This window comes from Trachurus japonicus, chromosome 11 (assembly GCF_045865225.1).
Source record: "Trachurus japonicus isolate A0001 chromosome 11, Traja_1.0".
In the NCBI taxonomy this organism is placed as follows: Eukaryota; Metazoa; Chordata; class Actinopteri; order Carangiformes; family Carangidae; genus Trachurus; species Trachurus japonicus.
Genome location: NC_140917.1, coordinates 4,364,239 through 4,378,079, shown reverse-complemented (window position 1 = coordinate 4,378,079; position 13,841 = coordinate 4,364,239). Strand labels below are relative to the sequence as shown.

Sequence of the window (13,841 nt, the reverse complement as noted above, 5' to 3'; positions counted from 1 at the left end):
CTTATCTGGACTCTATCTGTCTATCTGGCCTGTCTAGCCTCTACCTGGTCTTTTTTACTAAACTTAACCAACTCCTTTCTTCATTGCCTAAACCCAACCAGTGCAAAATCTTTTGGGGAATGAATACGCTATAAAAGGAATTGTCGGAAAGGCAGGATGTTTAAAAAAAGAAATAAATACTGTCATTCTGAGGCAAGAATTGTAGGAGTGATGGGACATTTGATAGAAAATTAAGTGTTTCCATTTAGACAATTAGAGGCCTCTGTCGGACTGGTGGGATGTTGGAATGTCCCCGGACCCCACTTTGAAAACCACTGGTTTACATCATATCTAGTTGCGTTGTTTCTGGTTCTATGGCTCGTCCCAGTTCTCTGCAATAAGACTGATGAGAGATATTGATCAACTGACCCCGCCCACCTCCATTAATCAATATACTGTAGATCAGTATGAGCTCATGTTCTCAACCTCCCAGGACCAGATGTATGAAGTTGTGTGTTGTGTTAGAGCAGCTCTGTGTTGGTTTATCATCGCCACTGGGTGAATATTTAATGCGTTATCTCCTCTAAGCTCCGCCCCTGTGTGATGACGATGGTGGTTTATTATAGGCTACAAAAGACTCACCTGTGTACTCTATTGTACTCCACTGTATCTAGTGTCCAGTCAGGTGGGGGCTGGGCTCATTTGCCTGGTAAATCCAGACCAACAGTGACTCCACCTGTGTCGCTGCTCCTCCTTCAGTCAACATCTGCTGCTTTGCATCAGACGTTCAGCTCCATCACTGCTTCCTCCTCCCAGCTGCTCCCTGCTCTTATCGATCCGTGTGTGTGGGTGTGTGTGTCTGGACACGTGGTGCTTATTGTTTACATTACACAGCTGAGAACACACCTGCAGCAGCAGCAGCAGCAGTGCATGCTGGGACACAGGTCTCCAAGGTGCCTTTGACACAGTGGGAAGGTGGAAGTAGGTAAAAGGGATTTTTACACAGCGCCAGGTTTAAAAACAGATCATGAACCACACACACACAGACACACACATGCACACACACACGTCGCAGTGAAACTGACACTGAGGACGGACCAGTGTTTCCTGGTTACAGACATAACACACACACACTTGCACACGGGGGGCGAGGAGGGGGTGTCTGGTTTCCTTCACGAGGCCTCACACTGATCCCCAGGACCTGGAAGGAATCTGTGTGTGTGTGTGTGTGTGTGTGTGTGTGTGTGTGTGGAGGACACGGATGATTAAAAAGTCATTATGTGTTTCTGCAAATCATGAACCGTTAAAGGTATAGTCTGGAGTTTTGTTCGTTGCAGTTTGTAAACAAAACATTGAAACTGGGCCCCTCCTCTAGGGCTAAGCTGTGTAGCCTCCTGCCGCTGACAGCAGCAGTTGTCATGACAACAAAGGAAAGGAAATACAGTCCGAGTGAAGCGCTGGAGCCGTGGGCCGATAGCCGACCACCACCAACACCGGGAGCCTCCGGTGTTATGTTGTTATGCCGCTGTGGTGAGCTGGGAAGACGGTGTTAGCGGCGGATGCTAACTGCTAACGCTAGCCGAAGTTAGCATCGAGCTAGCTCACCACAACGGCCCTCATACTTGTTACCAGTCGAGGCTTTAGTTGTCGGTGACGGTGGGGAATCGGTCCGCGGCTCCAGCGCTTCACTCAGACTGTATTTCTTTTTCTTTGCGGTCCTGACTGCTGCTGCTGAGAGAGAGACGTGCTAGCACTCGTTAGCATCACAGACAGCTAGTGCAGCTAGCAGCCCTGAGATACTACTCTGCTGCTCGTAGCTTCACCTGAGCTCCGTCATTGGCTGGAGAGAAAAGAGAAGCTGATTTCATTTTAGCTCTAAACTCTGTAAATATATCACTTTATCCACATTTCAAACATGTTTAGGCGAGAAAGTAGCCGTTTAGATCAGCAGTGTGTCGTTATACCAGCAGTTTACAATTTGTTCGGACGAATTTGGCGCTACTCAAGCTAGCCGTTGGGACCAACGCACTTCCGGTTACTTTCACAAAAAATACAGATACAGAAAACCATGACGATAGAATTTGTGCTTTTACTTTGAAATAGGAAGCTAACCTACCCTCGATGTAGCTAGCTTGAACCAAAATAAACCGTCTTTGCTTGAACCCTCCGTTTTGACCGATCTCGTCCCGTTAGCGGCATTTGACCGCTCAAGATGCCTTACCGGAGAATTTTGTCAGCTCTGAGACGAAGATCGGCCCGCCGGTTTCCGTTTAGAGTTGCTGAAGAGTGTCTCTGATGACTTTAGGTGGAGGCAAGCTAACACTACCCATACACTTCCAGTGTTTGAGCTAAGCTAATTAGCGACTTTAGGTGGAGGCAGGCTAACACTACCCATACACTTCCAGTGTTTGAGCTAAGCTAATTACGGGCGATACGGCTCTATCTCCCTTGTTACTGCACGCACAGTCGAAAGGATGGTGTCTATCTGCTGGTCATGGACTCGGGAGTGAGGCAAGACACGAAAAAAACTTAAAGAAGCTGCTGTTGGTTCACCCTCTTCTTCTTTTTCGTTGTGCGTTGCTCTTTTATCTTAATGGTTTAGTGCAGATTAAAGGATCAGACACAGTGTTGTGATCTGAGGAAGAGGAGGAGGAAGCGACCACACCCTGAGCTCAGTCGACCCGGCAGCACCAGGCTGCAGAACTGGGCTCAGCGTGACTCATGCACTTCCCTGTCTCTACAATACACACACACACACACACACACTGACACGCAGACACACACACACACACTGACACACACACCATGTCCCCAGATGCTCTTCAATAACCAACACAACATATAAACATGTTAGTGGTGAACCTCATACATGCAACACACACACAAACACACACACTGTTGCTGCAGACTCACACATCTGCTCTTTGTGCTGTGACTCAGATTTCATCCATTCAGAATTTGAATATCGTTGCTCAGATAAAGGAACAGTTCCTCGTTTGTAACGACTCAGGAGGATGAATCATGTTCAGTCTCTTCGCTGCTCAAACCAACTGGAGATGAAACGATGCCACATGACACGATGAAACGTTTTTCTGGTTTTGGTTCATAACTTTTGTTATATTTGTTTGAGTTTGTAGACGGAGCCTGAAGCTGCAGCCGAAGCTTCATCAAGATGTTCTATTGTTTTAAATACAGAGGCCTCCTCTTCCTCCTCCTGCTCTTCTTCTTCCTTCACCTCTTCCTGCTCCTCTTCTTCCTTCACCTCTTCCTGCTCCTCTCCCTTATTCTTTCTCCTTCTCTTTCCTCTTCTTTCTCCTCTTCCTCATCTCCCTTCGTCCTCCTCCTCCTTCTCTTCTTCTTCCTTCACCTCCTTCTCCTCCTCTTCCTCCTACTTTTCTCTCCTCCTCTTCCTCCTCTCCCTTCACCTCCTCCTCCTGCTCTTCTTCTTCCTTCTCCTTCTCTTCTTCTCTCTCCTCCTCCTCTTCTTTCACCTCATCCTCTCTCCTCTTCCTCCTTTTCTTCTTCCTTCACCTCCTCCTTCTCTTTCTTCTTCACCTCCTTCTCCTTGTCTTCCTCCTCCTTTTCTCTCCTCTTACTCCTCCTTTTCCTCCTCTTCTTCTTCCTTCACCTCCTCCTTCCTCTTTCTCTCTCCTCTTACTCCTCCACCTCTTCTTCCTCCTCTTTCACTTTCTCCTCCCTTTTCTCTCCTCCTCCTCCTCAGTGAATCTCAGTCATAACCATGTTATAAAGGCAGCTTTATTTGTGCAGCCCCACAAGGCATCATAACAAAACATGTTATTGTTGAACCTCTCACACACACACACACACACACACACACACACTGTTCTAGAGCTTGAACAGACACGGAGACTCTCTTCGGTCTCTTCGGTTTATTTATGAGCAGCAGCTGTTGGACATAAACTGATGACGTCTGACCGCGGGAAGACGCCGCTCGTGAGCCGCGTCAGAGCTGCGCGAGGCGGCAGAGCTCGAGTCCATCACCATCATCACGTCTCCGAGCTCCAAGGCAAGGCTGGAGGCTGATGGAGGGTGTGGAGGGGGGGGGGTTATGTAACCGTGGGTGAGGCGCAGTGAGAGTCTCATCACTCAGGCTAAAATAAGCGAGCAGGGGGAGTTCCCTCCCTGTGGCGCGCGCTCTAATGGCCCTGAAGCGTCGTTATGCGCGAGGCGTCGTTAGGAGATGGAGCCGAGCAGACCGGGACTGAAGTGAAGTGAAGTGAAGTGGGCTGGGCCTGAGTCTGCAACCTGAGCCGACCTCAGAGTCTCTGTCTGTGTGTGTGTAAGAGAGAAAGTGTGTGTGTATGTTTTCCCCTCCATGTGGCTCCTCGCGCAGAGCGGAGAGGAAAGTTTGGTTTGGAGGCTGCGGAGAGACGCGGTTTTCCGCTTAGTCCCGGTCCCGGTGCTGCGTTGTTTTTGTTTTTAACGCGCGGGTCGGGATCGAACATGTCCGGAGCGGAGGAGCCGGTGCGCGCGGCCGTGGCTGTACCGTCCTGGTCCGGTGGCCTGGAGCGGGAAAGTCTTTACTACCGGAGAAACTACAACTACATCCACGAGATGAGCTGCGGCGACGTGGGCGCGCATCTGTACAGCCGCATGTGCTGCGCAGGTAGGAGGAGGAGGAGGAGGAGAGAGGAGGAGGGAGGGGCAGCTGGGTGGGGGTGAGGGGGGGTTTAACTGTCTCAGTGCCGACACTCACCGGACTGGACAGGACGACCCGAGGGTCAAAAGCGACGAGAGCTCTGTTCACTTCGACGTCATCATCTGTTGATCCCGACGAGATTTCAAAATAAGAGCGGACAGAGCTCAGAGCTGCTGCTTTCACATCTACTATGTATTTTAATACATTTAAGTAAAATTTAACATGAGTAACAACAGAGAACAGAAGGTTTTGTCTTTTCAGTTTCTCACAGAACAAATAATGTGCAGCAGAAACAGTGTGACAAGTTTTTTTTGATGAATATTTGCTGTTTTTCTTATTTAATTTATAAACTAGATTCAGTTTGGTTCAGTACGTCCACTGTTTTCTAACATGTTGAATTAATTCAGCATCTGGTTTATTATAACAGTAGAAACACAATAGAACAACAGTAGATGATTAACTGTTTCAGTGCCGACACCCACCCGACTGGACAGGACGACCCGAGGGTCAAAAGAGTAGCACAGAGCTCTGTTCACTTTGATCAATCAATCATCTGTTGATCCGACGAGATTTCAAAATAAGAGCGGGCAGAGCTCAGAGCTGCTGCTTTCACATCTGTTATGTCTTTATTTTTAATATATTTAAATATTATTTAACATGAAGAACAACAGAGAACAGAAGCTTTTGTCTTTTCAGTCTCACAGATCAAATAGGCCTAATGTGCAGCTGAGACTTTTTTTTAATGAATATTTTCTGTTTTTCTTATTTCATTTAGGCTATAGCCTACAATAAACTAGATTTAGTTTGGTTCAGTGTGTCCACTGTTTCCTAACATGTTGAGTTAATTCAGCATTTGGTTTATTATAACAGTAGAAACAGCTACAGCTCCAGGTGCTTCAGTGTTTCACCTCCTCACATGATCACAGTAAACACAGTGTGAGTGTTTACTCGTCGCCCCCTCCTCTCTGACGTCTTTCTGGAGGTTTTTCGAGGTTCAAACTAAACTTTTTTTTTTCTGATCTGTCATCAAAACTCCTCTGTGAGTGTTTATACTGCATTGTCATGGCAACGGCTCTCATTTAGCCTATCATTCTTTCCACAATCCATAGTGACCGAGTGTAAACATGAGTCACACATACACACAATGTGGCAGCGACCTTGGACTTGTTCCTCCCAGTGAAGAAGTTAAAGAGCAGGACCAGTAGAGACCAGTAGAGACCAGCAGAGACCAGCAGGGGGAGACAAACCCTCTGCAGCAGCTTCAGGGTCAGGATTAACCCTCAACCCGGTGCTCATCAATCTGCAGCATGTGAAGGTCGTAAATCCAGTAATTATCCTGTCTCATAGTTTCATAACTGCAGCACAGTAAACACCATGTGTGGCTGATTATCTTCAACTTTCACATTTTTTACTCCGTGTGCGAGTTTCAGACTCAAACTTTATAGACTCGACACACGCAGGTCAAATGTCCCATGAGGTCATAGAGATAGAAGTTATACACTGACTGACTGTTAAACTACTGTTTGACTATTAGTCGTGGAGGAATTTGCTGCAAAATAAATAGTTCGTTCCATTAATATTTTTCTAAAAACCGTCTCTTTTCTACAGCATTTGATTCAGCGTTGTACAAATCCTCCGTCAACCTCTGATTTTATTTTATTAAACCTAGGATCCTTTTTGTTTTTAAATGTTCATTCTCGCTGTGTTTTTCTCTCTTTTTATTATTCGGTTGTCCTTGTTGTTCTTGTTTTGCACAAAGTTGTAAAGCACAACTTTGGTCAACGTTGGTTGTTTTTAAATGAGTGCTGACTTGACTTGACTTCTTCAATCTGATGTAGGTGAAGGAATTGTTTTGGTATTGAACTCTGTATCGATTAGACTTGCACCGATCCAGCTTCTTCCGTCCCAATAATACCGATACCTGAGCTCAGCATATCGGCCGATACCTGATACTGATCCAATACTGTTGAATTAATAAACTCTACACCTGGTCATGTGGAAGACACAAACACATTAACATAGAACTGAAGTGAATAGATCGACGTCATGGATCAATCCCATGATCCGATACCGATCAAACTATTTATCTGATCAGTGCACGATCCCAAACACCGATATTGGATCAGATCGATCACATGTCCGATCAAATCCTGGACTCTTGTTGCCCTGAACTAAACTGGTGCTCTGTCTCTGTCTTCTTCTTCTTCTTCTGTGGTTCCGTGCCTGCGTGCTTTCACTCTCACTCCGTTTGCCAGCTTCACTTTGGCGCCGTCCCATAATGCCGCGGGGGCCTCCATTCTTCACCTTGGCAGCTTCATACCTCCAGCGCTCCATCAGCAGCTCCATCAGGACCTGCACCACATTCCTGAGCTCAGCAGGACCCGGACTCATGCTGTCACACGTACAGGAGGGGTGGAGAGGGGGGCTGGGGGGGGGGTCGGGTGGGTCTGGGTGGTGTTATCTCAGAGAGGCGGCTCCCCCTGTCTGTGAGGAGAGGGTGGGGCGGGGAGACGCGCCCTCAGCAGGAATGTGGAGACTCTCACGGCAGCAATGTCAAACTGTAAAACTCCTCAGAAGAGTTTAAACTGGGAGAGAGAGAGAACGGGTCTGATCCAGTCTGATCTGGACTGGACCGGTCTGGTCCGGTCTGGTCCGATGCGGTCTGGTCTGGTCTGATCTGGTCTGGTCTGGTCTGGTCTGGTCTCTGGCCTGTGGCCTGAGGCCTGAGGCTCAGAGGTTGATAGATAGATCGATCTGTGTGACTGCTGTTCTGATTTAACATGTGTGTATGTGGGGCAGTGTTTAAAACATGTTAATGAGCGCCAGGTGGATTGTTTATAAGCCTTAACGAGCTCTGGCCTGAGGCTCGGAGGTTACCACGGCAACTTGAGGTGGTTGCCATTGACGATAGGGGCCCCCCAGGCTGAGACAGACAGAAACGTGGAGAAAAAGAGCGATTTTCTGCCTCTGCACTGGTCTCACATTTGGGCTTATTCTGACAAAACGGTAACTCCTATCAGAAAAAAACACATACCATCATCACTGTAAGGACTTCCTGAACGATTTGGGGTGATTTTGGTGTTTCTACAGTAAATATTTTGGAGACACTGGCAATTTTAAAACATCGGTCCGTTCTGCTTCTGTCAGAAAATCTTTGTATTAGAGTCAATGAGGAGCAGAGACAGATGTGGCTGCACTTAGAGGCTGACAATTAAAATTCTGTAAGTCTCTCTGATATTTTGAGCACATTGTGAGAGACAGAACAAGTTTGTCTACATAATGGAAAAAAATCATGTGTGTAGAGTGTAAATTGTGGCCGGGAGGAGTGTGGAAAGAGAACAAATATGGAATTTTTTTGGGCTCTCTCCCACTCTGGCCGATGATGTCACGCACTCTGACACAAACATTCCGTGCAATACACACCCATTATAATCTCAACATTTCTCCAGATATGGTCATGGTCATTGAACAGTGATTGATCAAAAACTATAATACCTATCGAAACATGGATTAATACACCAATACACAAGAGTTGTGTCTACTGTTTAAAGTTTAAATGAAGTCTCTAGGTGAAAGTATGCCTGAGCAGTAGACAGCAGTAGGCTCGAAACGCACGTTTTGATATATAATTTGTCCTACAACTCAAGTAGCGAATTGAAATTGTGTCCGGAAGAGGAATAATAATATAGATAAGAAAAAATCCTCAGTATAACAATAGTGCTCATAGCTGCAGGGGCCAGTGCTCGGTGCGATTGCCCTGTGGCCCTAACTACAAATAAGTCAAACACGTCAGAACATACAACATGAATAAACAGGTTCACAGTTTAAAATCTCTCCTCTCAAACATAGTAGTAGGCTAGAATCATTTCTTTAGAGCTGTGATGTCAGAGTTAGTTCATAAATCAGTGCTGGTCTTCGGGCGATGTCAGATTGCATCATGGGGGGGAAAAAAAAAAGCTGCAGATAGGGAAGGAGAACAGTGGGTTTCACCTTCAGGTTCTGGTTCAGTTGGTTCTGCTCTTCAGACTCGTGTTGACGTTTGTTTCCTGCAGGTTTCTTTTTTTATATCAGCAGCTTCATTTCTCCTCATTCCTCAAGTCCTGACAAGTCTCCTCCCTCTGAAGGCATCTCAAACATCTGCACACTGCAACCAGGGACACACTGGTGCTCCCGGGGTGAAAGGTGCTGAGCAGGTATTTAGGATGAAGAGGAGGAGGAGGAAGAGGAGGAGGAGGTGGTTCAGGACTTTCCAACAGATAAACATGAGTTGTTGTTTCAGAGCTGCAGTCTGAGATGATTTGTGTTGATGATCTCAAACAGATGCTTCTGATGCAGGAAGATAATGACACAACAATCCTGCTCTTCTTCTTCAACACGCACTCAGACACACACACACACACACACACACACACACACACACACACACACACACACTGCGACACAGTAACGTCTCTGTGTGTGCAGTCGTGTGGTTTCTCTCTGAAATAACTTGGACCAAATGTTTCAGATACGACTCGCAGGTCGTTCTCATTACAACCTGAACATGTTTCTGTTCTTGTTGCTGATGGAGAAATAAAATAAAACCTCCTCCTCCTCTTTTATTTATTCATTTATTTGCACACACACACACACACATATATATATATCAATAAAAACAGTAAACAGTTCATGTAGAGTAGAAGAGACTGTGCAGGTGACCTCAACTCTGTGTTTTTTCTGGAAAGCAGCTGTTAACAGTGCAGAGAATCAGTTCTCAATGCAGTTTAATCACATAAAACCTTATAAATGATCCCTGACATCTTCCTTTGCATTCCTGAAGAAAAGCTGCTGCTGCATTTTTCTGGACCACTAGTAGTAGTACTTTTGTAGAAAAAAACAATTTCAAATAAATAAGAATGTTCAGATGAGAAACAACGCACACTGTAGGTTGTAGAGGTGCTGGCGATGGAAAATACCCGTTCGGCTGAAACGTTGTCTAATAAAACTCTCTGCAACTGGAGCTGAGTGTGCGGCTTTCCTCTTTTTCTTTCTTCAAAAAAATAAGAATAGGCATATATACAAGAAAGAAAAACAGAAAGAGAAAGGGAACAGAGAGAGCGAGGGAAACAAAAAAGCACAAAAACTGTTTCATAGTGAAAAGACAATGAGTCATAAAAGTGTATTAATTTCATTGATAGTTTCTCTTTCAGCCAGTTGATGATTCATTCCTCAGTTTGTTCCCTCTGTATTTGATGGTGTTGTAGTGTCTAGTTGTCTAGTTTTAGATGAGTGTCTGGTTGTTTATGGCTTCAGTGGATCGTCTTGTAGATAAAAATACACATTTGTAAAATGTTCATGTGGAATACAGTGAAGATCTTTACTCCTCCTCCTCCTCCTGGTCTCTCCTGGAGGTCCGGTTCTCGCTCCAGCTGCTGGTCTTTGCACCGTGACCCGGTTCAGACGGGTTAACGAGCTGCAGCGAACAGAGACGCCTCAGACCTCTGGACCCCTTGGTACCGGTCCAGAACAACAACAGAACCTGGATCAGGATCTGAGTGTGTTTTGCTCCAGAGGCTGCAGATGCTTTTATTTTGACGGGGTTTCAGTCTGCTGGGTGGATTTTCAGAGTAAAACGTCCTGTTACTGTTGAATTCCTCGTAAAAAACAAACAGCAGGCGAACAGAGCTCAGCTGGTTCTGGTCTGGTTCCTCTGTTTTGGAAAACTTCATTTACCCAGAATGCATTGCACCACAGTCCAGGTGTTTTCTGCAGCAGAAGAGGGGGGGGGGGTCACTGACCTGCACAGTCTCTTTCAAAATAAAGCGTCAGACTGACAGCAGCAGGAAATTGGACACTGAGGATCTTCGTTGGGCTTAAAGAGTTAAAGCCAGTCCCTGCAGAAAAATGGCAGTTATGCCATCCCATAATTCAACACAGAATCAACCAAAGACGCTTCACTTTTGCCACAAAAATTGCCGATATGCAGAAGATTCACAGAGCTTGCATAATTTCATAATCCCCTAATTTCTGTTGCAAAAAAAGTTCCACATGTCTTCTCTTCTGAAAAATGTTGCACAATCGCTTCACACAGGAGCAGCTGTTTCCCCTGTTGCCTTGGGAACGTTATCAAGTGAAAAGATAAACGAAACCGGGAAAACTCGGAGCGAACGAACCCGTTTCTTAAGATTAGAAATAAAACAAAACGAGAACTCATCGTATAGGACGACTTTAGAAAAGATTGTTTACATTCAGGCTGCAACAGGCTGCTGCAGGAGGAGTCACTTTGTTTTTCCGTTTCACATAGTTTTTGCACCTTCCCTTGATTTTATCACGTAAAACTGCAGGAATGTTTTGCCTCGTTTCACGTTTCTGAAGAAAAGCTGCTGCAGAATCAGAGATTTCTGCATCAGGGACAAAGAAACTCTGTGTTTTTTTTTCTAGAAAGCAGCTGTAAAACATGTGTCTCAGTGCAGAGGTTCAGTCCTCACATGCAGTTTAATCACATACAACGATGGTCCCTTCCATCTTCCATCTTCCATCTTCCTTTATATTCCTGAAGAAAAGCTGCTGCAGAATCAGACAAACTCTTTGCATTTTTCTGGAAGGCGGCTGTTAACATGTGTGTCAGTGCAGCGGTGGTGAGGTGAGGTGTGGTGGGTGGGGTTGTAGGGGTGTGGGGGGGTGTGTGGGGGTAGTAGATTACAGGGCTGGTGGAGAAGCTCAGTGACTGACGGCTGCTGACATCGAAGCCTGGAGGCAACGTTCCTGCAGGAGAGGGAGAAAGGAGAGATAAGCAGAAAGAAAAAGAAAAAGAGGAGTGAAGGAGCTGAATGAGGATGAACACCCCCCCCACCCCCCACCCTTCCCCCCCTCCCTCCCTGTGCAGCAGCAGTAAGGAGAAGTATAGCTGCACCGGGCTACGGTCAGTGTGAGTGTCAGTGTCAGTGAGCAGCAGCAGCAGCAGCAGCAGCAGCAGCATGGAGGCGACGCTCCGGCTGAGCAACGCTTCCTCCGACAGCGTCTTCTTCACCGACCAGCAGCTCTGTTACCAGGGGCAGGGGGGGCCGGGGGGGCCGGGGGGGCAGGGGGCGCTGAGGGCCATGCACCACATGAAAGGTAGAGTCTCTCTCTCTCTGTCTCTCTCTACAGGACAGGTAGAGTCTGGGCTTCAGTGTTTTCTCATTATGACGCTGCAGGTGCTTTCATTTCATTTGCAGAGAATGGTGCACTGCAAAAACTCAAAATCTTTCCAAGAATATTTGTCGTATTTCTTGTCAAAATGTCTCATTTCTAGTCAAAACTAAACTCTTTTCTCTTATAAATAAGACTCATCACCTAAAAATGAACTTGTTTTTAGATCATTTTCATTTGTTTCAAACAAATTTTCACTTGAAATAAGTAGAAAAATCTGCCAGTGAAAGCAAGTTTTTTGTGCTTGTAATAAGGAAGAAAAACTTGCTCCACTATCAGATTTCAAGTGAAAATCTGCTTGGAAGAAGTAAAAAGTGTCTAAAGACAAGCTATTTTTTATGTGATGAGTCTTATTTTAAGTATAATGAGATTTGTTTTGACTAGAAATTAAATTTTGACTAGAAATAAGACAAATATTCTTGGTAAGATATTGAGTTTTTGCAGTGTGGTCGTATGTCTGTCGTCTCGGGGACACGCCCCCTTTTAATGTGTCATTCACAGCTTTTTCCTCTTTTTATTAGTCAGCTGAGCCGACTCCCATTTAAAGAAGGAAACACAGATGAAATGTGTTAATGTGAATCTGAATCTGAATCCGAATCTGCAGCACATGAAACAACCTGCAGAGTTTCTGCTGCAGAAACAGACGAGTGGTCGAACTGAGGTTTTATCAAATAACTCGTCATCTTTGTTGTTTTCTGTGCAAATTCTCATTTAAATCAGTTGAATCGAGTCAACTGGACTTAGTTTTTGTCTTGAAATGTGATGATGGTGTTGTAGATGTCGTTGTGGCATCATCATCATCCTGCAGCTCGTCTTCCAACTCTGTGTGAGTCTGTGTGAGGATGAGGATGAGGATGAGGATGAAGCTCCAGGCCTCAACAGCTCAAAGTGTTTTATGTTTCTGTGTCGTGTTTTTTCTCGAGGCTGCGTTCAGGAATGTTCAGAGCAGCGTTCAGCCGCTTGTTCCACCTCGGTCCCGTAAACGAAGCAGCAGCAGCAGCAGTTGGATGTGGATGAATGAAGCATCAGATGAACCAGCAGCAGCGTCACCGTCACTCGCGTGTTGAATCAAATCAAACCGTTTTTTGTTTTTTTCACTTCTCTGTTTTGACTGTGAAACCGTCGCCAGCTTGTTGGTGACTCATGGATGATGTCACTCTGGTCGGGCGGCGGCGGCTCGGAGGGATTTCCTCTTCTTCTTCTTCTTCTTCTTCTTCTCTCACTGCAAAAACTCAAAATCTTACCAAGAATATTTGTCTCATTTCTAGTCAAAATGTCATTTCTAGTCAAAACAAATGTCATTCTACTTAAAATAAGACTCATCACATTAAAAAGCAGCTTGTTTTTAGACACTTTTTACTTCTTTCAAGCAGATTTTCACTTGAAATCATCTGATAGTGGATCAAGTTTTTCTTTCTTATTACAAGCACAAAAAAAACTTGCTTTCACTGGCAGATTTTTCTACTTATTTCAAGTGAAAATTTGTTTGAAACAAGTGAAAATGATCTAAAAACAAGTTAATTTTTAGGTGATGAGTCTTATTTTAAGTGGAAAGAGATTAGTTTTGACCAGAAATGAGACATTTTGACAAGAAATAAGACAAATATTCTTGGAAAGACGTTGAATTTTTGCAGTGCTGGTTCCTGGTTCCTCCTGGTTCCTTCTCCATCCGACTCTTCTGCTGCTCTCAGATTCACTCAGTGACGTTAAAACTCTCTGTGTTTGAAACTCAGGGCGACACGACAACATGTGTGTGTGTGTGTGTTGTAGCTGCAGGTATGTGTGAGTCCTGTTGGAAACAATCAGGCTGTGAAATCAAAACCAAACCAGAACATGTTGAGACACGTGTGTGTGTGTGTGTGTGTGTGTGAGAGAGGATCAGATTTTGACGGACGTTGGTTCTGCATCTCTTCGTCTCTGGGAAACTTCATCTCTTCTCTTTATCTGCAGCGGTTTGTCCCTGTGGAGTCTCTCTGTGGTTCACAAACCCAGTTCACAGCGGCGACGTCCGAGGCCGAGCTCTGAGGGTTGA

General features: G+C 45.4%; 1 protein-coding gene across 7 annotated transcripts in view; it reads left to right on the top strand.

Moving 5' to 3' along the window:
- The window catches only part of pleca (plectin a), a 165,450-nt gene that overhangs the window by 94,152 nt on the left and 57,457 nt on the right, over positions 1 to 13,841 (top strand). The window contains exon 1 of one of the 7 annotated variants that reach the window (XM_085790728.1): positions 4,297 to 4,606. The exons of the other annotated variants lie outside the window; for them this stretch is intronic. Within the exon in view, the coding sequence (XP_085646854.1) occupies positions 4,444 to 4,606 (163 nt within the window). The 5' untranslated portion in view covers positions 4,297 to 4,443. Of the gene's footprint in view, positions 1 to 4,296; positions 4,607 to 13,841 lie in introns of those variants that run through there. 7 annotated transcript variants of the gene reach the window in all.